General features: G+C 45.1%; 1 protein-coding gene across 1 annotated transcript; it reads left to right on the top strand.

Moving 5' to 3' along the window:
• Positions 1 to 682: 682 nt before the first annotated feature.
• Positions 683 to 10,725, top strand: HEY2 (hes related family bHLH transcription factor with YRPW motif 2; the record flags this gene model as incomplete). Its single annotated transcript, XM_080342223.1, has 5 exons — positions 683 to 765; positions 1,972 to 2,050; positions 2,158 to 2,241; positions 4,921 to 5,002; positions 10,046 to 10,725. The coding sequence occupies 5 exons, from the start codon at positions 683 to 685 to the stop codon at positions 10,723 to 10,725; spliced, it is 1,008 nt and encodes a 335-aa protein (XP_080198349.1).
• Positions 10,726 to 27,455: the final 16,730 nt, after the last annotated feature.

Raw genomic sequence — 27,455 nt, forward strand, 5'->3', positions numbered from 1 at the left:
GGCACGCCCGTGGGAGCTCCACGGGCAGGGAGGGCCGCCCGCCCTGCGGAGCCGGGATTTATACCCTTCCCGGGATTTACACAACCACCAAACCCGCACTCCTGTGCCCTACAAGACGTCTCGCGGCATCCCAGGAGCGGCGGCCAGGACTGTCCAGCACCGCCGGGGGTTTGCAGGACGGGGCGGGGGGGGCTGATCCAGCTCGGGGTTTACGGGCCAGGAGCTGCAAGACTCCCCACAAATGCAGGGTGAGAAAGCGGGGCCGCCCCTCCGACCCCGCCTCCGGCGGCGTGGGAGGGCTGGGAGCCAGATCCCGCTTCTTCCCCTCGGAGGACGAGCCACACGGCTGCCTCGGAGCCCCGCGGTCTCCTTTACCCGCCTTATCGGGGGCATCTGTCGCGATCCGCTCCCAGCCTGCCGGGGGCCGAGGGTGGTCAGGCCCCCCCGCGGTGCGGCCGCCCGCTCCTCCGCGCCGTTCCGCGCCTCCGCGGTGGGCGGCCCCCCCTCCCCGTTCCCCCCGGCGGGGCGGGCCTTGCCGGGGGCGGGCCGTCGGGCTTGAGGCTGTGCCGCGGCGTGGGAAAGCGCCTCAGAGAGGGTTTGCTCTGCTGGCGGTGTGGAACCGAGGCGTGCCGGAGTCCCCCCGGATTTATTTATCTCTGCCCCACATCGTCCCGTGCCCACGATGAAGCGACCTTGCGAGGAAACTACCTCAGACAGCGACATGGACGAGACTATAGACGTGGGGAGTGAGAACAACTACTCGGGGTAAGTGTGACACCCCTGCCTCCCCGGGACTACCATCTCTGCGGGCGGTGGCTGGGGTCAGGATGCGCCTCGACATGAGGCAGAGCGAGTAGGGAGCCCGGCCCCCCGCTGGGGGGTGGCGGCCCCCGAGTGCGAAGCAGGGTGAGGTTTTGTCCTCCTCCAGCATAACTTACAGCTTGTTGATAGGCCCCCAAGAATTTGCCCCGCGGTCTCGCTGCGCGGGCCTGGAAATTGCGCGGAGCACACAAGTAGCTTGTGAGCTTCCAGGCTGCAGTTCATTAGCTCAACTTAATTTGCCATTTTTCAATCAGATCTTTTGCAAAATATCTCCTCAGCAGGCCGAACACCCCAAGGGAATCAGCTCCAGTGGGAAACGAACTGTGGAAAGTAAGCAGGGATCCACAGTAGTTGAATGGTAACTTCAGCAAACCTTGTGTGAGAGCTGGGGGTGAGCTGTGGTGGTTGCTGAAGAAGCTCCAGCCTGAGAGCTCGGCAGCGATGGCACTGGTCTTCAAAGCTGGTCTTGCCAATGTAGAGGCACAAGTACCAGAGCCCTTGTCTCATCTGCATCAGCAGTTAAATGAGTATCAGAAGCTACTGGATTATTTTCTTTTTTTCCTCTCTCATGATGAAATAAAAACCTTTTCATCTTTGCGTGTAGTGTAGTTTTAAAAGTGGATTTTGAATTCTGTTCCTCATGCAGGACAATGAAGCAAACCTGAGCTGGGGAACTGGATTTGTACTGGAGCATCTATTGACTCTTGCAGCAATGGTCAGGGATGTCAAAACCTAGCAGGCCAGGCAGAGATTGTGGCATCGGATACATGTACTTACCGATGCTGTTCGCATGTATAGATGGTTCACGTGGTTTTGGACTCGGTTCTTCAGCCTGTATTTCATAGCCAGCACTTTATATGCAATGAAAATTAAATCCGCTGATTTAATTAGACAGTGAACTGTCTCCAGAAAGGGACTTTATTTCCAAAAGAGTGTCTGTCAATTCAAAATATATGCGGTTGCAGTCACTGTTGCAATCAAAAATGAGATGTCTCTTGTTCTCTTAAAATACTGTGCACTGCAAAGCACATCTGAGCATTGAAAACAGTGTGAGAGAGACTATGCATACCTAATATATGGTGACTTAAGGTGTCTTCAAAGAGCAGTGTCAAGCTGTGCAACACCTGACATACTTTTATTTTTTCACAGGCAAATTAATAGTTCTGTCATTCGATCAAATTCCCCAACAACAACATCTCAGATTATGGCCAGAAAGAAAAGAAGAGGGGTACGTTGCCTTTAATTGTTTTCCTGTTTGACAATTTGCATGTATACTGTGATTTTGCCCTTCAACACTTTTTATAAACTTAATGTGTTTTGTTCTTTTGGGAATAGATTATAGAGAAAAGGCGCCGTGATCGTATAAATAACAGTTTATCAGAGCTGAGGCGGCTTGTGCCAACTGCTTTTGAAAAACAAGTAAGCCCTTCTTTTTTTTTTTTTTCTAATTCTGTATCTCATCTGGCAATGTTAGCTCTCTTGTAAAACTCATTAAAATAATATTGTACGAGTCCTGATCTGGCACAAAGCAGGCATTTCAATAAAATGCTTTGTTGTGGCACAACTATTAGAAACATAATTCATTATAAGGCTGAAAAACATTTCCATTCTTTGGCTTGTTTTTCCCTTAAGGGTAATAGTGTTCATGTTGCCTCTGTTCTTTCGATGAATTCCAGTAGGGGTTTTGTTAAAAATGCGCTTTACTCCGTATTAAAAAAAAAAAAAAAGCCCAACACAGCTCCCCCGAACCTGTATCAATTAGCCTTCTGTCTGAATCTTAAGTATAATCTCCTTTGCTTCTACTTTAAGAAACCTTTATTTTTTAAGCTATAATTTCAGTTGCAAATTAATCAATCCAGTTTCCTGAAACGAGAACAGGCAGTCCCAATTATTCACATTTTAAAATTACTTTTTAGAACCAGTGCATTAGGAGAAGGAATAGGCCCATGTCTTGTCAGCTAGCGAAGTCAGCAGTATTTTCAAAGACTTTCAGTGAAAATAGGAAGGCTGGAAGCATCCAGCTAACTTCAGTGAACTTTGGGTTCAGCTCCTTGATCATGAGATTACAGACCAAAAGTTTAGAATACAACCTGTGCTATAAGAAGGGCACTCTGTTTATGACATTCAAATTAAACTATTTATTTTCATTTTCATATCTTGTTTTTCATTTTTGGGGCTTTGATTTGATATTTAGCCTTCTTCTTCTTTTACTGGAGGTGTCTGAAGATCTATGGATATGTGCAGTTGACACTGTATTTCAACAAAAAGGAACCAACTAAGAATAAAGAACCCAACTTGCTTGTAGTAGTAAAATAAAAACCAAAAAGTAAAATTTGAGAGCAGGATTGTGAGGTGCTGAATGTTTGTGGTAACTGCGTGGCAAACACTGCACCATATTAGGCCTGTTGCATCCCTGATCTGAATAAAAAGTTAAAAACAAATTTTAAATATTGTCATCATGGTGAGAGCATCAATTGTGTCACCTGCAACACACTTTTAAAAACAAGTAATTGTAACTGTGCCCTTGCATAGGTTGTGGCAAAATGGAGCAACAGAGGTATTTTCAGCTAGATAAACCAGGGCAAGAGACAACAGTTGTTTGTCCCATTTTTTGTTTACTTCTTGAAAACCACAAACATTATAAAATAAGTCCTACAGAGCCTTTGGAAATTACCCAGCGCCATGCAGTTTTTAGCTATTAGTCACTCTCACTGAGATGGCTTGTACTGTGTCTATGGAAAAGATGAAGTCTGAGAAAAGTACAGGATGTAGCTGCATGTAAAATGTGGAATTCTGACCAAAAATTAACAGGCACACCAACGTTTGTACAAGGAAAGTACCGAAAGCAATAAGCAGCTTGGGAAAAAAAAAGTTTTGGCAAAAATATGAGCGCACACTGTATTTTGTTCAGAAAGCCCCACCATTCTTCTGCAATATGCCAAGGGCAGTGAACAGTCCTTTTCCAGCTCCTTGACATTCAGCTCACTGAAGTTCCCAAGTTGGAGGTTTAGTTTCGCTTCCACTTCCCTCCCTCCTGAAATCGCAGCTCTGCTCTTCAGGCTCTCTTGCCGAGATTAGCACTAATGGAGGAGGAAGGTGCAAGCCTTACCTTACACATGTGCAAACCGGGCAAAGCCAGCTGAGGCTGCAGGACAGTTGATGACAGTGAGGCGGCCTCAGCGATAACTAAGAGAAAAATTTGGCTTGCAGGGTGCAGTCTGACTGTGGCTGAAGCTTGCGCAGCCCTGGTTTTAACTGATGCCAGGGGATGATCTCTTGCACTGGAATAACATTTGCATAGTAAATTCAGTCATCTGGGTATGCTCTAGATATTGAAGGTTATGCTACCATGCAAAATAGTTTTTATTTATAGATTAATATGTTAATACTACATTTTGAGTTGTATTTTATACTTTTCTGGCACTTTTTTCATAGTTCTGTGAGCCACCCTCAGTAACAGAAAATACTTTGGCTGACAGAGGAGCTAAACTCTTCCTTTTTTGCAGTGTTTAGCTTCATGTCCCTGCAGACTAGGCCTCTTGCTAACCTAAAATAGTGTGGACTGTGCAGTTGTTTTTTCAGTCAAGAATGAGGATAGAATATTTAGCAGCCAAATGACATGTCGAAAATTAACAGGCAATTAAGAAAGAGGGGTACCGTCTGGGTGTGAGTCCACAGGGACACCTGCTGGTAACAACAGAAAAATATATTGTATCATGGTCTTTATTGATCACTGTGCAGACCTGTCCTGCTAGCTCTCTCCACTTGTGTTTGTTGTTACAAAGAAAGTCCAAAAACTTACGTGTTTCTCTCATTTCATGAAGATGTCATCTCTACCCTATCTTTAAGGCCAGAGCTACACTGAGCTGTAGCCTCAACGAGGCAAAATTGTGCTTCTGCTGCTTGTGCTGCTAGGGAGGAGACAGTGTTAGTCCTTAGGCAAAGTCTGGGAGGCAGATGCTCACGAAAGAATTAAGCTGAGAATGTCCTATTGATAGGGGAAATTGAAACCATAAGGCTGAGCTCAGTGGAAAGTATATCAAATTAAAGTTTCTAGTACTTGTAAGCCTTTCTTTATATGAATCTCTTATCTCAAAGGGATCTGCCAAATTAGAAAAAGCGGAAATATTGCAAATGACAGTGGATCATCTAAAGATGCTGCAAGCGACAGGAGGTAAAGGTAAGGAGCCGACAGTTTCTTTTTTAATATTTGGGGAATTCGCAGCAAAAAAAGTGCTTTGAGGAGCTGTGATAGGCGTTTCCAGATTAAAGGAGTGGAAATCAATGCTAATGGCGGGATTGAACTCGTGGGAAAGAACTACTGGGACAAAAGAAGCACTTGACCCTGGGCTTGTGTTTGCTTTCATAACACTGTGGGAGTAAAGGCTTCATTCACAGGCAGCCCAGTCAGAGATTTGTTTGGGGTTTCCAAAGAGCACTGAAATCTGCACAGGGAGACAAAATAAATACACAAACACCAAACATAAACAGGAGGTTTGTGGCAACAATTGTGTAGCCCAAAACCGATGCTAAACCTCATTATCCAGCAGCTATACCAAAGGAAGTGGATGGAGAGGAACTTTCATTATTGTTCATGTATTTTCTTTGTTCTGGGAAGACTTCTAAATGCCAGGTTAGACCGTCTCATTCACCAGGACAAAACCCAGTCTAGTTGTATGAAGCTGCAGGTATTTGATAAAGCAGACAGGCAGACGGCTAGCGGAGCAATCTGCACTCATTATTTATTTGCTATATTTGTGTGTCAGAGGTCTGGGTAGGTCCCTGTCAGTGGGTGCTGGTGTGACGCAGGGGCTGTCCTGGCTGACCCATTAGATCAACCGGCTGCCGGGACTTGAGTGTACTTCGCTTGTGCAAGCTGACGGTCCCGAGGCTGGAGGCCAAACGATTTCAGCCACCCACAAGGTGCTCTGTGTAGTCATGGTTTTGGAACTTACTGGAACTGAAAAACTTGCTAGTTTCTTGTAGGCACAGTCCTATGTCCTGTGCCGTTGGCTGTGATTATGGTTCAAATTGGGAGATGGAAACCAGACAATTTTTCATTGACCCATTCTGCCCTATAAGTAGAGGCTAGAGAAGAAGCGGCTGCTACTTGCTCTCTTCCTTTTTTTTGATTAAACTCGAAAGATTTTAGCTCATGATTACATTGTTTATCCTCTCTGTACCTTGCAGTGATTACAGAACTCAACTTATAAGCGGTGCATGCTTAACAACAGATGGTTGTAGAGAAGCATGTCAAAGGCTGGTGTTCTGTTATTTGTGAAAATTAAACACTGAGCTGACATATGTATTTTGTAGGTGTTAAAAGACTTGCAAGGAGTCCATTTAAGCTTAAAACTTATGGGTAGCTTCTATAAGAGGTGAAAGGGATTTTATTGCCATTCATACAACAGACACAGGTCTTGATTCCTGTGCAAAATGTGCAAAATTAAACAAGAAAATGTTAATTTTATATCTAAAAATGTTCATTTAAGAAGCACTTTTTAACTGGTAAAGCTACACTTTTGAAAGTTACGAAACACCAGCATTGATCACGCTTGTGCAATTTCAATTCAGATCCTCTGTGTGTGCGTGAGGGTGCTGTCTTTAATTGCGGGGTTGCGTGCTGGCTTTCCACAAGCTCTGTCTCACTCGGTGCACGGGGTGATCGACACTTGGCTGCTGAGGGAACCCGTGGTTGTTTCGCTTCATCCTCCCTGCATGACGTGCAGCTCGGCTATCCCAGCCTGACCCCTGCTTCACGCTGCGCATTGTTGCTCTTAAAAGCTGCAGCAGCTTCCACCCCTCCAATGTCTGCACTGACAGCGGAAGGGCCAAGAGGTCAAACCGATGGGCGGCCTAATTTAACAGGAACCTTCCTTCCCCCACCTCCCCGCCCGAAAAAAGTATGTGGGGGATTATTTTATAACTGGGTCAGGTCAGGTGGCTCAGGTAGTGAGGCAAGAGATAAAATGCCTGGGATGGGAGCTGCTGGGCAGAGAGAGGTGTCAGCAGAGCCCTGGCCTCCAACTGCAGCTGGACAAGCTGGATTTTGTCAGCAGTCCCAGGTCCTGTGGTCTCTTCCTCCGTCCACGGATGCTGCTGCTGTGCCTGTTCTTGCCCCAGCTGACACCAGTGTGCCTGTGGCTGCTGGAGAGTGGTGTGGGGAAGGATGAAGCATCAGGGTGCAGGCAGAGGCGATGCTGGCTTACACCTGCCTGAGCCCACTGCCGCCGGGTGGGCAACCACAGCTGCCTTCACTGCATACGCAGCCCTGTTTGCTACTTGTGGTCTGTAGCGGGTGGTACATCAATATAATACACGATCGCTTCACAAATACTATGGCTTTTATCTTCTCCTTTTGACCCAGAGATAAGAGTAATCTCAGTGCATGGATTAAGAAACTTTAAGAGGTTTGTGAGTTAGTACTGGGCAAAGTTTAAGCCTGTGTTTCCTGCTTGCTTAATGTTTTACTTTGCAACCTAAGTAACAGCTTTAAATATAATTTCTTAGGGCTTTTTTAAGGCAGTTGTTTGTTTTACTTGCAAATGTAGTTATTCCCACTTTGTAACTCATCTTCTGAGGAAGAATTTTTTTGGATCAGAAAAAAAATAGTTTCATCATTTATACTACAGACAAAAGCTGCTACTGCAGTACGAAGAAACGCGTCCTCATATCCTTATGCACCCCTGCACTGAGGGCCGGGGAGAGCTCATCCTTTTCTTCCTCACAGAGAAATAGAGGACACCCACGATGGGAAAAGCCCCGGGCTAGGAAAGCTGGGGTGGAGTCGGCTGCTGCTCAGCATGCTGAGCCTGAGGTGGGCGCAGAGGAAGAAAACCTGATGTGGCTCCTGTCCTTTCTCTTGCCTTTCAGAGCTGCCTGGGCAGGCAGGCTGCTGCTTCTGAGGTCCTGGGTGGGCTCTCTGTTTCCATCACCCTGATGCAGGTGTAGGCGGTGGTCTCTTGTTCATGTTGAGTTGTTATTATTTTGGCCTGGAGCCAGGGCTTTTTGCTGACCGTGCAAGCAAGCACAGGGGAGGAGTGATTTGTCAACAGCGAGTCGCTTGCTGAGGCCTCAGTGTGGTTTTATTGCAGCTTCACTGCAAATTTAGCTTGGGTGACTGACACCTGGGTCAGCACCATGGGTTAATATAGCTCAAATAAGTTAGCCGATGTCCTATGCGCAGAGCAGGTGGGTTACCAGGACAGCTGAAGTAACACCGAGATTTCCCATTCACTACAAAACACTGGCATGTATGCGTGTGGGTGGTGGTGGTGGAGGATGTTATTGGGTTTTGAAAAGAAACAAGAAACAACATTCTTAAGTCTCTCTCAGAAGGGGGAAGCCGGCAAAGGGGAAACCTGGAAAAGATAACCATCAAAATCAAAACATAATGGAGTCTGGGAGTCCCAGCTCTCATCTCCCCTCTGTTTTTATGTCTCGGCCACCATAGGAGACTGAGAGGGAGCCAGGATCACCAGAGGTTTGAGACGTCTCGTCACAAAGCCAGCGGCTCAGACTCAGGGGAACTGGTGACAACCACATCCCCCACATCTCCTCCAGTTGGGAGGGAGGGAGGCTGGGAAGCCCTGGCTTGAGCCGTCACTCTCAGGACTCCCAGGCTGGCTGACTGGTGGCCAGAGCCGGGAGGCGTCTTTGGCTGTGTGTCAGCCCCTCTGAAGCTGCCGGAGGTCCTGGAGCCTGCAGCGCAGAGGCAGTCCCCATGCCAGGCCGGCTGGCACACCAGCAGGTACCCTGCCTGCTCCCCACCGCCAGCCTGCCTGGTGTTTGCTTCTCAGGAGGTGATTCACACCCTGGTGGTACTTCAGATCCCTTGGTCACCAGCGGACCTGGCAGGAAAAAAGCTGCGAGGAGTCAGTGCGTGCCAAGGCGAGTCCTCGACCCCTTGTGCTCAGCAATCTGCTGGCTAAGCTGGCATTTCGCTCGGGTTTTGTATAGCCTCAGATGGGCAAGGCAGCCTATGCTGAAACTGCTGTTGAGATCTGGCAAGAAGGGGTATATAGCAGGCAGGGTATTTGAGGCAATGTCCATAAATGTGCCTGAGTTAATTCTATAATGTGGGCATGCAGTGACAGGCCCTTTTCTTGCTTGAAAGTTGATAAAGGTGAAAACTGTCTAAGATGTTAGCATTTTTCAGAAAGACTGAGATGATTTCACACCAGAGAGTACAAGGCCTAATGCAGGCATCGCTGCCCCATTCCTCCATAATAAGGACACTTGATCTTTATATACTAACACACACCATAGTCACACATACCTAAAAATTTTCATTGAAAGCAAGAGGAAAAAACACAACACCAGCGTGGGAGTGGACAGGACATTATTCACTCAAGGAGACTACTTTTAAACTAAAACAGGAAAATTCAGAAAACTGGAATAGGCTTTTGTAGTTGACGAGCTGCAATTTAGGCACTAGATTTGACTGTAGACCCTTTTAGAAAGGGAATATCTTTTCATGTGCATTTAATAAGACATCTTTTTTTTCAAATGCTTTTTTGTCTCAAGCCTGTGGAGCTCCAGTTGGTGTTTGTTGAAATACCTCATGGGCCATATGACTGTCAGTCTTCCATCTCCACATTAGCAATGGCATTACATAAAACGTTTTCTCAGTAAAGCTTTTTACTATGTGTGTGCAGAGTCATGACAAGATGTTTTTAGTTTGTAGTTAAATAACACCGTATGTCATATTGTCTTAATGACTCTGTGAAGTAGATGGGACCCCAGCAGCAGTTGTGACAACTATCTCACAATGTTGAGAAGTAGTTTGAGAGCATTGCTGTGAATGCCAGTGTGGGGAAGGAAAGGCAGAGTAGCACATGCAAGCTCTCTGAGCTCCAGACTGTCTCTTTTTGTGCATAAACGTCTGGTTCACACACATGTGCAGGGTCAATACTGCGCTGCAGCAGCTTGCTGAGGAATTTCAGGAAAGGCATCATGTATCTTTTTAAGTATCACGAGTACTTATGGACTTAATTCTTTTCATTTGTATATTGTCTGCAAAAACAACTGAAGCCTATTGCATTACAGGGATGGTCACACAAATCATTTACAGATCAGAGAACAAACTTTTTGTGTTGCAAATCTTAACCCGTAAATGAGAAACACGGTGGCTGAACAAGGAAGGGCTGGGTTAGCCATGCCATCCAGCATCGGCTGGGAAACTGGCTTGACATTCAACGCATCTTTTGCCATCCCCTTGCAGGTTATTTTGACGCTCATTCTCTGGCCATGGATTTCATGAGCATTGGCTTCCGGGAGTGCTTGACAGAAGTTGCGAGGTACCTGACTTCGGTGGAAGGCCTTGACACGTCCGACCCCCTGCGCGTTAGACTCGTCTCTCACCTGAGCACCTGTGCCTCCCAGAGGGAAGCCGCCGCCATGACCTCCTCCATGGCCCACCATCACCACCCCTTGCACCCTCACCACTGGGCAGCTGCCTTTCACCACCTCCCAGCTGCTTTGCTGCAGCCGAACGGACTCCACACCTCCGATGCTGCCCCATGCAGACTCTCCTCGGACGTGCCCCCGCACGGCTCTGCCCTGCTCACGGCCACCTTCGCCCACACCGACGCTGCCCTCAGAGTCCCCTCCACTGGCAGTGTCGCTCCCTGTGTCCCCCCTCTCTCCACCTCCCTATTGTCCCTCTCAGCTACCGTTCACGCCGCAGCGGCGGCAGCTACAGCCGCTGCCCAGAGCTTCCCCCTCTCCTTCACCGGCGCCTTCCCCATGCTTCCCCCCAGTGCGGCCGCCGCTGCCGTGGCTGCAGCGACGGCCATCACTCCTCCCTTGGCCGTATCGGCCACTGCCAGCCCCCAGCAGGCTGGCAGCGGGGGCAGCACTAAACCCTACCGACCCTGGGGGACTGAAGTTGGAGCCTTTTAAGTCCCCCCTCTCCCTTCCAGGTCTGGCTCCCTCCTCTCCCTCAGCACATGCCCACGGGCACACCCACACCTACAGCCACACCCGAGCCCAAGGGACTCGGCGTGTCCTTCTCGCTCAGCCCCAACAAGGGACCACCTTCACCCAAAGGGCCTGAGAGGTGCTGGCAAGCCCACCGAGGAATAGCCCGGATATCCTCATTTCAGGCGTCGGAGAGGACATGGGGTGACACCTTCTTCTGCTTCTCCATTTGTTTCACTGGAGGCACCTTGAGGGAGCAGCAGTGGCTTTCAGAAACAGCGTGAGCATATTGGCTTGTAGAGGTTTCCTGGGAAATAGGTAGTCACTAGAACTAATAATTCTCCAGCTATGCATCCTCCTTTGGCAGAGAGGTGAGGGATTGCACCTACCGGGTCTACCCAGGCTAGAAAAAGAGTTTAAGTTTCATAAGTGCCTGATATTGAAAAAATAATAAATGAATAAATAAATATATATATGTGTGTTCTGCTAAAACAAATAACATTGCACAGGTATGGAAATGGTATGGGAGAGAGGTGAAATCCTGGATTCAACTTCAGAAGGGGAGAGGTATTTTTAGCCAAAAGAATGCTGAGGAAGAATGTTAAATTTGACAGGCCTAGTTCTCGCTTCCTTCGTTCACTTTCTTTGTACAGACTTGCCAAATTGTGACATGTAGCATAGCATTGGTAAAAGCAATTATCTTATCAGTGCTGGGATTAATGAATGTTTCAGCACTGCCTGTGAGCCTTGAGGCACCCTTTTTTATGGCTTAAATATGGTGCTAGCTCGTATCTGCACAAACAGTGAATTTGTCATGCACCCAGAAGTAACCACCTATTTAAAGTGTGCACACTTGGATACAGTTGATTCATGCCAATATAAGAGACTCAGTGTTGTAAGAGTTCAGATTAACTTATTTAGCTGTATTTGGACATTTACTTTTAGCAGATTCTGTGCAAAATCACTCTTCTTTTCCCTATCAACTTCTGGGAGAACAATCACTCTGGGTATGAATGAAGTTACGGTAGGAATATTTTTTAAATTGGCTATTAAAATGCCAACATTGTAATGTGGGTTTGATTCCAAACCAAAATGAATGTATTAAAGAGGATGTGAGTAAATTATTTTGTCAATACCCAGAACACTAGTGCTGCATAAAACGGTTTGCTTTCATTTTTTTATTACAGTGACTTAAGATAACCTAAGTATTTTAATACATCCAGTCAAGAACTAGAGATTTTATGTAAAAAACAAAAAAAACCACAGCATGTATTATTATGCACTTGATTTCTCTGCTGTGTGGAGAAAGCAATAAGCATTGAGAATGTTAAACATTATGCAAAATATACTTTAAAATATTTGTTTTAAAAATACTGTACCTAGTTGGTCTTTTATGCATTACTTTGTTAACCTTTTTTCTATGCAAAAGTCTTTACATATCACTAATTAAACAAGTCCTTTTTGACTGTGTTTTACGGATGATTTGTTACAGCTTTTGTTTGTTCTTGAGGAATACTCACAGACTCAAAGACAGTTTCTGCCACTGGTAGCAAGTCCATTGACTACTGCATCATCTTCTGCTCCCCTTGCTCGGCCAGGAAGCCCATCTCATACAGCATGTGTTGAAACAGGCAGAAAAAAGCAGTTAGGAAAGCATCTCTGTTTTTCAGGCTTGTTGACCAGTTCTGCCTAATGACACAGACCCATCCATCCATCTCAGACAACCCCCAGAATTGTTGGGTTTCTAGATTCAACTTTTCTTCAGATCATTGCTAAGGGCCTGTGTTTAGAATGAGAAAATTTAAATGCAATGACATCACTAAATATCTAGATTGAGGGAGGGTGTTTTTCCCCCTCTCATTCTGGTTTTCTAATTTACCAGTTCTCACTGAGGCAAGTGTTTGTTATTGTTTCACCTTAGATCTGCAAAACCCATCTTTAGATGGTGTGTAAAGCTCTGTCTGTACGGATAAGCACAAAATCTTGTGTGTCCAAAAGATATTCAAAGATTATTATGTCCAAATACCAGCTGACAAGACTGAGGCACAGAAACAAGGTGACCACCCTTCAGCCAGCCAGACGGAAACTGCCAAAATGCAGACTCAGCTCAGTGACTCACTCGCCACCATCCCTTTCTCCCGAATGTTAACTGTGTAAGCCATCTCTGCCTGCATCAGCGTGTCTCCAGCACCCAGGTGAGAAAGGCTTGTGATGTGCCTGAAGAGCATGTGGTCCCATGGAGAAAATGGACAAAAGAAGGAGAAGGAGGCTTGTTAGCCCTGCACTCTAAATCATCCTTGATATTCTTTTAAGTTTTGTTGTTTGAGGGAAAATTTGACATTTTTTTATTTAGGACACAAATGCTGTACTGACATGTTTAGCAGCTCCTGATTCAGGTACCACTTTCCACATGAGCAGTTTCAAGAATAAAGATGAGATTAGTGAACTGGCCAGTAGATAAAAAGTGAGCTTTATTTACATGAAAAAGAGCAGGTTGCAACCCTACTTGACTTTAAGCTGTTAACTATTAACCTGCCCTCTAAGAGCCTGACAGGAACTCTCCCATGCATCATATCATATTAAAAAAGGGAGCCACTGATTTGGTTCCGACTAAGGGTATCAATCTAATTGATGTCCTCCGAAACATTACCCTTTCTTACCCTAAATGCAACATTTTGCCTCATTCTTAAAAAAGGGAGTTAGAAAAAATATTTCTGAGAGACAGATAAGATGAAAGCATATTTATTTTAGCAATACAATACACCATGGATGGATTTGTGCAGATTGTATGTCCAGGCTTACCTCATTTTCACTTTCACGGAACAGGCCAAATTCATGGATGCTGAGTTGCTGATGTCACCTCTCTTTTCTTGTTTTATTGTGTTTTGTTTTGGTTTTAATCTCAATCACCTGAAGGGACCAGCACATGGAGGCAGGAGCTTGGTCTTCATGCTTATTTAGTCCTGAGCCTCTGCTGGGACTCTTACATCTGTGACAGTGGATGAAGATCTCCAAGTGAGAAATTAATGGTGAAGAAGCATATTTTACATGTACTCTTGGAAAGACACCAGAGTGTAATAGCTTCTGATGGCTTTGCTTGTAGCTGTGCTAACAGATCAGAGCTGAAAGAGTCTATGCAATTTTTAAAACAGAGCAAGCAAAAGCTGTTTCCTTGGTATAACCAAGTCTGAAAGGTAGGACTTGTGTCTGTGCATGCACAACTTTATGATGTTGGTCCTTTTCTATCTTTATTCTGCATTCAATGATGAATGGACCTGGAAGAAGAAGAACATTTTTAATTTATATAATTTAGGACTGGATCACAGCACATAACACAAAAAAGCAAATCAGTCTGCTTGCTCAACAGTAAAAAGTTGGCTTTGTCCAACTTTTCAGTGGGGGGGTTTTCACCCTTAAATTGCAGTTATCAGGAGTATCAAAGGAGGTTACGCAATTTCCTAGAATGTTTTTCTTAAGAAGAAAAAGCTAAAAACCAATTCTGTCAGTCAGCATTAACATACTCGAAACCCTAGCCCTCAGCAGTGCAAATAAAAAGCACTTAAGCTGCTGTAGCTGCATGACTAATTGTGTCACACAGCACAGAGAGATGATAACCCCAGAGAGGAGACAGGCAATTGAGAGGCAGTACTGCTCGTCCTCCCTCTGCTCTGGTTGCAAGTGAAGGAAATCCAGTGTTAGGTATGGCCCCAGAAGAAAACCTGGGGCTGAATGCATATATTCAAAGCAGAATAATCGTATCTGGCTCTGGCTACATCTGCCTGAATAACTGCCAGGAGGTGCCAGTTCATGCTGCTGCCTCCTTAGTGTGAGCCTTCAAAATGTTTGTTTGCAGATATTCTGAAAGATGATACTTCATTCAGGATGTCATGAGATAAGTAAAGGCCATTTATCAAAGTCTGAGACATAGATATTGGCAAATTCTTCAGGCTATTGTAAATGATGAATTTCTTCTTCATAATAGAAAAAGGTCTCAGGTGTCTTTTCATCAGAAGATAATACATCAGAAAATGCTACTGAAGTGTGGACTGTTACTGGCTCTGTATGTACCAGTTTCATTAGGCATGTGTTTCTATAGACACCAACAGCCTGGAATCACACAAATGAGGACCTGAGTGATTTAATAGTCACAGGTCACAGGTCCAACTTCAAGAAAAAAATGAAGAAATTGGTATAGCTTTGTTTGCAAGCTTCATGCGCCCAGCCTTATTTTTGTGAGGCTACTGTCTGAACGTGAGCGTAATTTTACTCAATGCTGAAATTTTTGCTTGCATTCTTTTCTTCTGCTTCAATATTTTACACAGAAAAGACTTGTGTTTTGGAAGGTAATGTGTAAAGGTCTCAAAAGGGACGGCCACAGTAACACACCTGACTATGACCGGAAATGATAAGTGGAAGAGCGGCAGGCAGGTGCCAGAAATGCTGGGATCTGAACTTGAGGGTAAACTCAAGCTTTCCTGGTTTACAAATGAAACAAAATTTTGACAGATGATTATCTGAAAAGAGGTCTTGGTGTGTGGGGGAGGTATTTTGTTTTGTTTTCCTCTGGTAATTGCTACCACTGGAAGCTGTAAAGTGCTATTAATGTGTAAATATGATTCCTTAGTTGGCATTTAGTTGCCTAAATATTTGTCATGTCCTGTGCTGGGCTCCACTATCACTCTGCAAGGAGCAGATCTCCCTTGTAGCCTGTGTCATCTCTGCCAGCCCTGTACAGATGCCAGGGAAATTCAAGGATGCTTAAGTCACACTAAATGCATGTGGCTAGGCAACTGAATTTCTCCTTCTCTATTTTGCATCATCCATGGAGAGACAGGATTTGAAGCTTAATAATATTTTTACATTATCTAATTTTTTCGAAGAATCAGCCTCCTTCTCACCTGAAGAAACAAGAGAACAGTATCAAAATCATTTGATGATAATGTGTTGCTATCGTCTATTGATCTTGTTAAACTAAGACCAGTCAACATCGCATTCAGCACTAACTTCAGAATTTCTCTTAATGGTCTGGCTGCAGCAGTGGCAGTGATTATAAGATTATGCCAATATAATTGTTTTCTAAAGCATTCTTTCTGCATTCATGGTGACAGGGCAAAGCTGGGACACATGTATTAGTGTTGTACCCTAAAAACTAAAAAAATCAGAGACAAAAGGAAATTAATATAGGAAATAAAAGGAAATGTGTCTGGCTGAATTGCTTATGTTGGTCTGGAGAGGTAGACTCCTTTTTCACAGCTACAGATGGATTAGAGAAAAGCTAAATGTTTTAGACAGTGTTTACCTGAACAGTACTACTACTTATTCTGAAGGAAAGTCCTTCTGAAGTGTGGACTTAATTTTGCTTTCCGCTCAGTCTATATTCAGCATTTTTCCTTTCTACAAAGGAAAGTCTTCAGGATCAAAAAAATACCTTGATGCAACACTGGAATTGTGATTGCAATCACCTAACAGTTGGGAAATTTCTAACTGTCCACCTCTTTATTTCTGTGACACTGCAAGACCTCCTTCTATGGAATCAACACACCACTCCAGGGAACAGTTTCTTATTGGAAGGTGTGAAGAAAAGTGTTTTACCTGCAAAGAATGCCCATAGATAGTATTCCGTATTACTACATGGTAGGTGAAAATCTAGCAAATTACTAGAAGGCGATCCAAAAACCTAAGGAGACAAAATTATAATTACTTAAAGGCTTATACTTTTCCCCCCTTAGTTTTGATTTAACTCTGAATGCTGCTTTGTTTGTTTGTTTTTCATGTCTCAGAGAGACAAGTAACTTTATTTTTCTTTAGGAGAAGGAGTACAAAACAAAATGTTAGGCATTTAAGGTACACTTTTGCAACTAGATGAACAAGATGCGGTCTGTTGTGTGTGGATAGTCCAAATAGTTTGTAATGACGCTTTCCAGCACAACACTTGGGTTTAATATACAATCCTTAAAATAAAATAACATTGTTTCTCTCCTCACCCCCTCTCCCTCTTTTGCTTTCTAAATGTATTTTGGTGGAGGAGAAGGGAGTTTATTTTGTTTGGGTTTTCTCGGGTTTGTTTTTCTGAGGAGGCACCGGGGTGGCAAGGGGGAGCGGCGGCAGGGCCTGCTGGCTCCTCAGGCACCGGGGGCATCTCCTCTCCTCCGGGCTGACAAAGCCACTTCCTCACCATTTCCCTCCCCTGCACTCTTTTTGGGCAACTGTCCCACCGGGTAGCTCCCTCCCTCCTCTTCTGACAGAAAAGAAAGGCAAACAGGTTGCAATCGCAGCAAAGAAATGTGGTTTCATCAGGCTGTCCCAGTTTCTCTCACTGTGATTTCTTCCTTTTGTCCATTGCAAAGGCCAAAGTCTATGTTTTTTGATAATTACCTCAGGTCTTCAGTCGTGACATCCCATCACTAGTGTCTGCTTCCTTCCCTCCCTGTTATCATGGATCCAATACTCACGATGACTTGCGTCTTCAATTTATTATTGCAGGGAGCAATAAAAATTCTACAAACAGGAATCTCAAAACAAATAAAAACAAATAAAAACCTTTCTGGATACTGCAGAAAACTGACCTTCATGTGCCAGCCTGTCCTCCTCCAAGGCATCCTAAACCCACAAGAAAGATTCCCATTACTAAATCACTATTGGATCATTAAATCTTTTTAAGGCAGTATGTGCCTTACCAAGAGAATGAGGATTACAACACAGCAGTGGCTGCTGCCCACTGACAATCATGGGAACCGACCTCAGTAATAAATCCATGAATTATCTGGCTCACTTTGACCGGTTCTCACGCCAGAGCAGCTCCTTTGATGTGACCGTCAAAACCCAAGGATGCCCAATAACAGTAGACACCAACAAAATAATAGAGAAGTAGTAATTCAATATAAATACATAAAACCTCCTTGCCCGTATGCCCAGCTTTTGCAGTGGAGTATGTCTGTGATTGAAATCAGAGAGAAAAAAAGAGAAACAGTGCCCTTTTTTTATTCCTGTGTATTACCCTTTAAGGGAAGAAATGCTGGGTATGTTAGAAGGATATTTTTTAGCTACCATTGATGTGCATGATTTTTTCTGCTTTGGGAGGGCTCCCTGTTGCTTTTCGAGATCAGTCTGATAGTTCAGAAACAATATGCACTTAAGGACTCATCCTGCAGAGGGACTAAGGACATTAGGCATATTCAGAGGGAACTAGGGAACTATTCCACTTCAGTGGGACTATTTGCATAAATAAAATTATTCATGCTTTTAAGCCCTTGCAGGACCAAAACTTTAGAGGACGCATTCTCATTTGTCTGATTTATAAAAATGTTTAGGTGACAAGATCCTTTTGATTGCTTAAACATTTCAGAAATACAACTGTTCATTCCTCTGCTACTTGACTGACCACCTGTTAAGTGGGAATAGTCTAATTTAGTTTCTTGTCCTTGATCTTGTCTAATTAGACATCAGAGTCTAGGGGAAATTTTGTCTCCAAGCTCATAATCATCTTCTGAGCACCCTTAAATTGAGTTTCTGGCCCTTACCATAAGTCTTCAGTTGAGATAACATTCTAGCTGTCCTGGAGCCCAGATGCTGCTGAGGCAGGCAAATTTATGTGGCATTAGGGATCACATGGAAGAAAAATCCCCTTCAAATTGTATGACCAGAGGAGAAGCAGTATTCATTAAATTACTTTAAACCATTCTTTTTGTTTTACTCTTAAACTGGGACCAGCAAACTGTAATAGACAGTAGGTACAAAAGATTTAAAGATACGTGGTTTTCAAAGACGTTGAAGTGCCTCTAAGTACACGAGTGTGATAGGAATGAATAACCACAGGACACTATCTCTGGGTATTGCTGTTCTGAGCTGTCATGCTGTGCTTGGGATGAGGTGACTCCTGCCTGCCCATAGGCAGACGGCTGCCTGCTCCCGCTGCCTGTGGTGTGTTTATCTCACGCTGCCATTAGTTATCCACTCAAAGCATCCCAGCAACAGCGAGCAGTCACCAGGAAAGCAGACAGGTGGGGGATGATGAGAGTCTTCTCCAAACTTCTGTGTTTCTGAAGAAGTGTGGTGGTAGGAATATCACAGCCAGCTGTTACGCATCGCCTTCATTCACAGGCACAGCCACCAGCAGCTCCTGTCACTCCTTTGTCACCAAACACAGACGGAGGGAGGTCATGGTGGGAATCCCAAAGGTGAGCACTTGAGAACCAGGTTTCACATGCACACAAAGACTCCCTGTGATCCTCGCAGCAGGCGGGGAAGCCACAGTGACAGGAGCTCAGACTCATCCTCTCACATGCTTCAGCCTGCTTGCTTAAGGGGGGATGAGTGGAGTGTGGTTGGAGGGATGAAAACTACACAGCAGCCTACAGCAAGATGCTCCATTTCAATTGATCCAAGGTCATTGTCCAAACAAATCCAAAGCTGAGAGTTTCTACCCAGCCTGGGGTAGAGAAGGACAAACTGAAGATTATATGCTGCAAAAATTCATCCCGATAGAATTAGACAGTCAGTCCCTTACCTGAACATAGAGGAAGATCATTCCTGTTTCTTTCATTTATTTTGCTGGATCTCTTGTGCAGAACTGCAGCTTACACAGTACCGATTATGCCGTTTATGGAATACATGTAATTTATGTCAAAAAAGTCCTTTGCAAAGGATATGGGGGCAGTTGGAGTGTGCAGCCGCTCGGCGGCAGAGCTGCAGAAGGCCCCCTGCTGCGGCCACGCTCCAGCAGCCGCCTGGGCCTCGCCAGGGTCACCGCTATTCCCTATTACACACAGCGGGTAGCACCACCAGCCAGAGCATGTGTTGTAATATCAGTTTATGGTCTGTTGTTATTTTCCTGCTTTTGGGGGAAGCTGGCACCTACCAGCTCCGTTGTCCTGCTAGCAAGACAAAGATTATGTACAGCATAATAACGTTGTCAATGTAGTTTACTAAAATGTGATTAATCAAAGGTGCACATGCGAAACAAAGCATGGAAAAGCAGAAGGTAATAATTGACTGTAGCCAAAAGGCAGTAATAAAAGTGGTCTAGAAAGCAGATTTTCAGTGTGTAAGTGAAAAAGTTCAGGCATTTGAAAGGATCAGAGATTTCATAATTTCATGATCAGAGCACTTCTTAATAGGATATGGCAATTGCTCCTGTAACAGGACATTTTGGAAAATGGTCCTTGGATAGTATTACCTAGATCTGTGTATAGTAATTAAATTTGAATTGGACTTTCGTTATCATCACCTAAAATAAAATGACTCAGTTTGCATAAAATAATTTATCTTAAAACGTTATTCAGAATAAATTTTTCAACTGTACTTCCGAAGGGGCAGTCCTAGCAAGATTTGAAGTGACTGTTCTGAGGGTGTTCCATATCAAATCTGTACCTAGGAAGAAATTTATAAGTATGTTTTAAGACACCACTATTTTACAGAAACAGTCTTGGGGAGACATAAAAGGAGAGGGGGAAAAAAAAAAAAAAGTCTGGAGAAGGGATTGTGTGCCTGAAAGCATTTTTTTTTTCTTTCCTTCTAACTCCAGCAGTTTAATAAACACTTTGCCTTGTTTGTATGCTTTGACTACCATGGTGACAACAGCACTAATGTCATAGCACTGAGTTCTCCCATGGTCTGCCAGCCGTGCGAGTGAAGAAGGGAATGCAACCAGACCTTTCTTATCAACCCGGCCAGCTGATCGCGATGTCCTGGGATCCTGATCTGGGTTCCCTCCATTGCCTTGGCACAGACTTTCTGCATGATTTTCAGTTCAAAACTACAAGTGAAAAGCTGAGATGCCACTAACTGAGCAGCTGGGGGGATGGACATGTTGTGGGCCACACAGTTTACAGTCACCTGGTATTGGCATATATCATCAATACATGAACACCACAGATGGGCTGAGGTGTTGAAAAATCCAAGCCATGCTCCTGATACTCCTTTGTAGTTTCTCTTTTTAAAATGCTACCTTAATGCTGTTCAAAAAACGTGAAGCTTCCAAGCACAGCCTGAGACTCAAGGAAACACATCACATATGATTTGGCTTAGTAATAGCTTCATCTGTACAGGAAGTTTTCTTTATCAGCAAATACAAAGCCTTCGTTACTTTATAGTTCGTGGGAATTTAATGGGCACAATGTTAACCTATGGAATTAAACCTGAAACTCATTCAGCAGGGCCCACGGGAGGCGCGGGTGGGTAGCGACAGACACGGCACCGGGCTGCCACCTCGTGGCGCGTCCCAGTGGAGTCTGTGTCACCAAGCGGAGGCTCGTTGCCCTGTGCAGGAGAGCATGAGGTTGTACTTGTTTATGTCCACAATAAAACAAACATAATAAGGGGAGAAGTGGTCACCAGAATGTCCTGAGGTCAGAATAAATCTAACGACTGCAGAACTGTATGTCCTTAGGATAGAATTGCAGTATGAGGACGAGTAGAAAATATGCCTTTAGGAAAAAAAAAAAAAGAAAAAAAAAAAAAAAGGAAGCTTTCATTTCCTAAAGAGTCTGTTGGTTGTAAAAGTCATGCAAATATTTATGTTCACTCACAGGCAAGCCATTTCATATAAGATTTGAAAAAAACTTACAAAATGCAGTTATTGCAGGGCTATAACTTAAAGAAGATAGCCAGAAAGAAAAGTTAATGTCAGATCAAGTTTGGATGTGAAAGCTCCTGTTCCTGAATTTTCCAATAAAGTATAACAAGTAAGAGTTCAGACGCTTAACCAGAAACTCATTTGTTGGTTTAAATTGATCTATAGTTAAGGTATTGTTTTCCTTACCTTCCTTATTTCTACTGCAGTGCACTCCCATCAACTTTTGCGGCAAGATGTAAGGCAATTGGTCAAGCTTTTGAGGAAGAACAGAAATGAAAGTAAAAATACTTGAGATCTGGTATTTCAGTATATATCACAGTTAGAAACAAATTTGAGAATGTTGACACTAATAATAATGATCATAATCTTAATCAAATAATAACCACATCATTCTTATATTTGTTTGAAATATCTCTGTTCTACCCTGTGCAGCCACGTGCCATATTGCTTTTGTAATGTGTCTTTGATGGTACTGCCTATCATTCGCAAAACAGCCCGCCTTTTCTGGGGCTTCAACATCCCAGTGTCATGAGTTACTTATTATTTAAAACAATAATAACAACAAAAACTCTAGGAGAGATGCTTCTTCCATCTGCTAAAAACAAGTACCCTGTTCCTTCATCACATTAATCCAAGGCCCAGAAAACAGGGAGTCAGTCTTAACACTGCCATAACCACTCAATCCATGCTGAAGGAGAACACTTCTCCTGAAGTCTTTTCAACCCAAATGGGGACACCTTTAATCACAGTGGAACTGAGGTGGTAGAACACCAGCGAGAGGACTGGTTTCCACTCCTTACTGAGTGGATATTTGTCCTCTGCACAATGGCAAGTTTCAGGCTTGGGATCAGACTGAGAAGGGGTTGGACAGTCCATTAGGCAGCTTTTTCAGAGATTATGCTTCCATTCCTAGCAAAATACTGGAAACTGTACTCTGTGTGCAAGAGCTATTCTGGTGACTTTTCCAGGTTTCTAAAATCTCACATATGATTATCCTTTCTCTAATGACTTTAAAGCTGGACTCATGGTGCTAAGAGTGTGCAAATATACTAACACAAAATATGAGTTAAAACTGAAGATAATGCTTCTTTTGCTACCATTCTGTAAAACCATACCTATACCTTTTCTAGAAGACTAGTTAACTCCCGAAATTCAGTTTAGCTGCTTCTAAAACAACACATCATTTTCTGAAGTAGAAAACAGCAACTTCTTCTGACAACTTAGTAATGCATTTCACTGAGACTGAAGAGACAGAGGGGAATCTAAAAGCCCCAAGGAGGCCTCTGGAGCTATTCCCCTGGCCCAGCCTGGGACCTCCTTGCCAAACCTGCTCTTAACAACCTCTAGCCACATGAATGCAATAGTTCCTCAGGTAACATCCTTTGTCCCAGTGCTCAGCTATTATTGGGCAGCTTTTCTTAATGTCTAAAGGGTGACAACAGCCTCTTTGAGTTTTTGCTTTGTGCATTAAAGCAAAGGTGATCCCATTCCTTTGAACCCCTTGTTATACAAAAATATAGGGAAGTACCTTGGGATTTCTCATGAGATGCTGCATCGGAGGGCAGTCCAGGCTGCAGTACACCTCTGGCACACCCTGGGAAAGGCAGCCAAAGCCACTATTTCCAGTGGTGCTTTCACATCAGGGCAAAGTACCCCAGCATAAAGCATTACCTTACAGCATTAAGGAGTTACACAGGTGACACAATGGCCATGGCTCACTCCTGGGAGCAGCGAGGATCCCTGCTAAATCATAATCTGCTAGGTATGCTAGCCTCTGTTTTGCAATCTGTCTAAGGTAATTATTGCATGCATTTATGACCAATATTTCTTGTTTTACCTGTAGCAGTGTATTAGGTCTGGCTGGGATGAAGTTAACTTTCCCCATAGCAGCCCTTATAGTGCTGTGCTTTGTATTTGGAACTAGAAGGGTGTTGATAACATGCCAGTGATGAGGACACTGCTGAGCAGTGTTCCCACAGCATCCAGGCTGCCTCTCCAACACTCCCCTTTCCCAAGCCCAGTAGGCTGGGGGTGGGCAAGAGTTTGGGAGGGGACACAGCTGGGACAGCTGACCTAAACTGACCAAAGGGGCTATTCCCCACCATATGGCTGTCATGCTCAGCAATAAAAGCTAAGAGAAGGGGGGAGAGATGGGTAATTACACCAATTATTAAGGTGTTTTACTCCCAAAGCAACTGCTACATGGGGCCCTGCTTCCCAGGAAGTGGCTGGACATTACCTGCTGATAGAAAGTAGAGAATAAATATTTTTTTGCTTTGCTTCTGTGCACACTTTGCTTTCTTTCATTAAACTGCCTTCACCTCAACCAGTGAGTTTTTCATCTTAATTTCTAGCCCTTTCCTGCTGATGAGGGGAAGTGAGAGAATGGCTGGGTGGGCAGCTGGTGGCCAGCCAAGGTCAGCCCACCACAGGCAAGGCACTGCTATCAACCCATAAGAAGAGGTCTTCCCACTGCCCTCTTTCTCACCTCATAAATCATGGGCAGAGGTGAGAGGTGTGTGACTACGGGAGGAAGAAGAGCAGCTCGTGCTGGAGCCCTGGACGCAGGTTTAAGTGCGCAGCCAATGTGCTCTGCTATGGGCCAGAGCTGGCTGCTGCTCTGGGAGGAGAAGGGGAGGTACCCTGTTGATGCAGAACTTCAAGAGGCTTTACCCTGCTCTCATCACCTCTCTCCTCCTCACCTTCCGAGGCACCTATACCAATTTTAGGAGCTTAGAAGGTGTGCTGAGGGCTTCCTTGCAGGAGGGAGCAAGACAAATGGTAATGGCAGGGAGGTATTAAAACTCCTTTTGCTCTCTCTGTTTATTTCTTTCCACCTCCCAGAGAATATCTGAAATTCCTCTTGCTCCCCTAACCATATACCAAACAACCCTGCATTGTGGGAGCTGTGCAAATACACGGCAAAGAGACAGTCTGTTCTTCAGGTGAGGAGACACCACAGAGACTTGCAGCCCCTCTCCTGCCAGGTGAGAGGTGCAGAAGACAAACTTTTCCCACCTTCTCTGGGGTGCATGACACTTGTTCAGAGAGGCATGCACAGCTGGGACAGCTAAGGACGTGACAAGGATTCATGATGGCAGTAAGTGACCCTTTATCTGTGGGGGAAAAGGTGCAGTGGCCAACAGTCCTGCCTGCACCAGACGTTACTCAGCAGTCATCTGCTGACTCCTGGAAACCCTAAAGGTGGGCATGGGGGTGTCCATAGGCAGTTTTGTGAAGATAAGACCTCTAGACAGATGCTACACCAGGGCAGGCTTCCTCTCTCTGCTTGAACCTGCCCAGGGTGGTGCGAGTTTGGTTGCTCCCATCATGCACTACCCCTGCAAGCTGCCAAGTATCTCTTTAAACTCCCTGCTGGGCAGCAATGCCAATGCCTCGGATTCGCGGAACAGCCGGCCGGATGGTCCCTGAATTGTACGAGCAGAAGGTAGGAGAGAATACTAAAAAACAGCCAAGAAAGGGAAACCGAACAGAAAGCAAAAGCAGCTTCCCTGACCGGGAATCGAACCCGGGCCGCGGCGGTGAGAGCGCCGAATCCTAACCACTAGACCACCAGGGACCTGTGCTATACGATCACAAGTCCTTCCTCAAGAACTAATTCACATAACCACACCATGCCACCCCTACCCGGGTGTCTCATTGTCCTGCTGCTTTCCCTTCTTTGTGCTCCCCCATTCCGGGCAGCACCAAGTCCCGGAGACAGCTGTGTGAGGGTGGGACGTTCCATTCCACCCCACGGAAAGGGGGAATCAGGGGTGAGGAGGAGAGGGGACGCCTCGGGCAAGGCGAGTGAAGGTCCCTCGCCGTGGGTGGGAGGCGGGATGGCCGTGGGTGGCCCCGCGGGACAGGTCCCCGGGCCCTGCCGTCGGTCTTGCGGTGCAGGAGTGGGAACTGGTGACTCCCGCACAGCGCGACAGGCAAGAGCTGCAGGACAGAGCAGCGGGCGGGCTGGTCGTTAGCAGGAAGGCGCCGGGCGGGCCAGGTCTCACTCCTCCCGCCGCCCCCGGCGGGAGCAGGACTGAGCGGGGTTATTTTTGCTCGCTTCGGGTTGCCTGTTCGCTCTGCTCCTTGCGAGATGGTTCCTCTGCGGGGTGTTGCCGTAACGGCTCCTGGCAAGGCCTCGTCAGCCAGGCGCTCTGCGCTGCCAGTCCCGGCCGCCCGCTCCCGGGCCGGGAGGTTTTCCGCCGCTCCGATCTAATTGCTTTCCAAGCAGGCTGTAGGAACAACAAACCACACAGCCTCTCCGGTTTTCGGTGTCTGGTCTGCCTCAGGTGGGAGCCCGTGGCGCCACAGCGGGAAAACAGATCTGCAGTTCCCTTGCCTTGCGCTGCCGGGGCCGCCTTACCCGATAGATGTGAATCTGTGACTCTGATTTTTCTTGTTAAGGTTTCAACGAAAGGAGTGAAAACTCTGCCACTGATGCAGATGCTATCTCCGTAAGTGCTTTTTCCTCTGGCATGTTGATTTCATGAGCAAAGTAGATCTGCAAACTGTTCTAGTAAAATAATGTTTCCTTATTTAAAGTGTCCGTCAGAGGGTTTGCTCTACACGAGGAAATTTCTCTAGTTCTCAAACCCTGTGCCTCTGAAATGCATTATCTAAGAAACCTTTTCCATATTAAGATAGGTAAACTTCAAACTTTATGCTTGTGGACTCTGCAAATATGCATTAGCTTATATTTAAAGGCTTTAGAATCTGAAAGCAAACCTATCGAGACCACTTTCCTCAGGGGTGAACTCAGGAGGTTTGTGTTTGGTTTCTGTCTCACCAGAGTCCCTGTTCACCCAACAGTTGCTTTCATCCCAAACCCTTTGCAGTAGCAGACTTGAACAAAATGCTTATCTTAATGACATTGAAACTTCCTTTTGTCCAAACAGCAATTTTACTGTGCAATGAGGTAGATAACTTATAAAATGTAGTTTACAATCAGACCCTGTTAGATACAGTCTGATGTATTATACACTGCAGGAACTGCATTTCACATGTGTGTATCAATAGCAGCTTCTTTGGTAAGACCAAAGCATTTCAGGCCTTAAGGAGACCGAGCTGTGGAGCACTGGAGGCAAAGCACAGCTCAAACTGAGGCATACTAGGTTCGGAGGCCACTGTTAAGAGGGTGATGTGATTAGGTGACTGAGGTCATCTGGTCCCGGCAGATCAGCTGTGGCCCTTGTTGAAGAGAAAAGGCAAAGTGGGACCTGGTTTCCTGCAACTCCGAACCTGCGAGGAACACCAGCAAAATATTAAAATGTTTCTGTCCTGCAAAAACTGAACTAGCTTTAAAAGAATTCTTATTCTTCACTAGGTCTACAGTGTCATGGTTAAAAGCATAGGCTGGGTGCTTCTCAGATAGGTTTTGGAGGGTACTGATTTCTGTGTTTTGATGGCTGTGATACTAGCACACTTGAGACAGCTAGGTTAAAACTAGAGCAGGTCCACATCAGCTGCATTTGCAGTGATGAAGAAATTTATTACAAAAGGATAGTTGCTACTGTTTGTTCTTGTAGTGCCTTTGTTGTGTGACACCTCAGAGGAAGGTGGGGGTGAGCTCCCCGATTCTTAAGTTGCCTGAATGATAGAGATAAAATATTCCTCCTGACAATTTCATAAAAGTAGTTGAGCCTATGAAAGATCTCATGATTGATGGCAGGGTGGGCAAATGTGTTTTGTCCATGTCTTAGGAAACTCTCAGATGTAGAAACAAATAAGTCGTGCTCTGTTATGCTTGACAATCAAGAAGTTATTTTCAAGATGTGTAATATATCATACTAAATTCCTGTTGACCAGTGAAAGTGTCATTGATTACAACCATAGGAGTAGTGAAAACTCTGATGTGTGTTCTAGAAAAGTTTTACTGAAATAAGAAATCTTTTCCTGGATGTGAACATAGGTTGTGGAGGGTGGGGGATGGACTACTAGACCACCAGAAAAGTAGCACCGAGAGTCATATGTTGTCTAGTTATTTTTAGAAGTATCTTTTCTGTACAAGTCATGTGCGCTGACAAAAGATGATGCTGCTCTTCTGGCTTCCTATACCCGGTAGAGAAATGCATCGGTGAAACTGCCAGCGATTCAGCCTCCTGCCAGCGCAGAAGCAGCCGGTGCCTGTGCCTGCATC

This window comes from Nesoenas mayeri (assembly GCF_963082525.1).
Source record: "Nesoenas mayeri genome assembly, chromosome: 3".
In the NCBI taxonomy this organism is placed as follows: Eukaryota; Metazoa; Chordata; class Aves; order Columbiformes; family Columbidae; genus Nesoenas; species Nesoenas mayeri.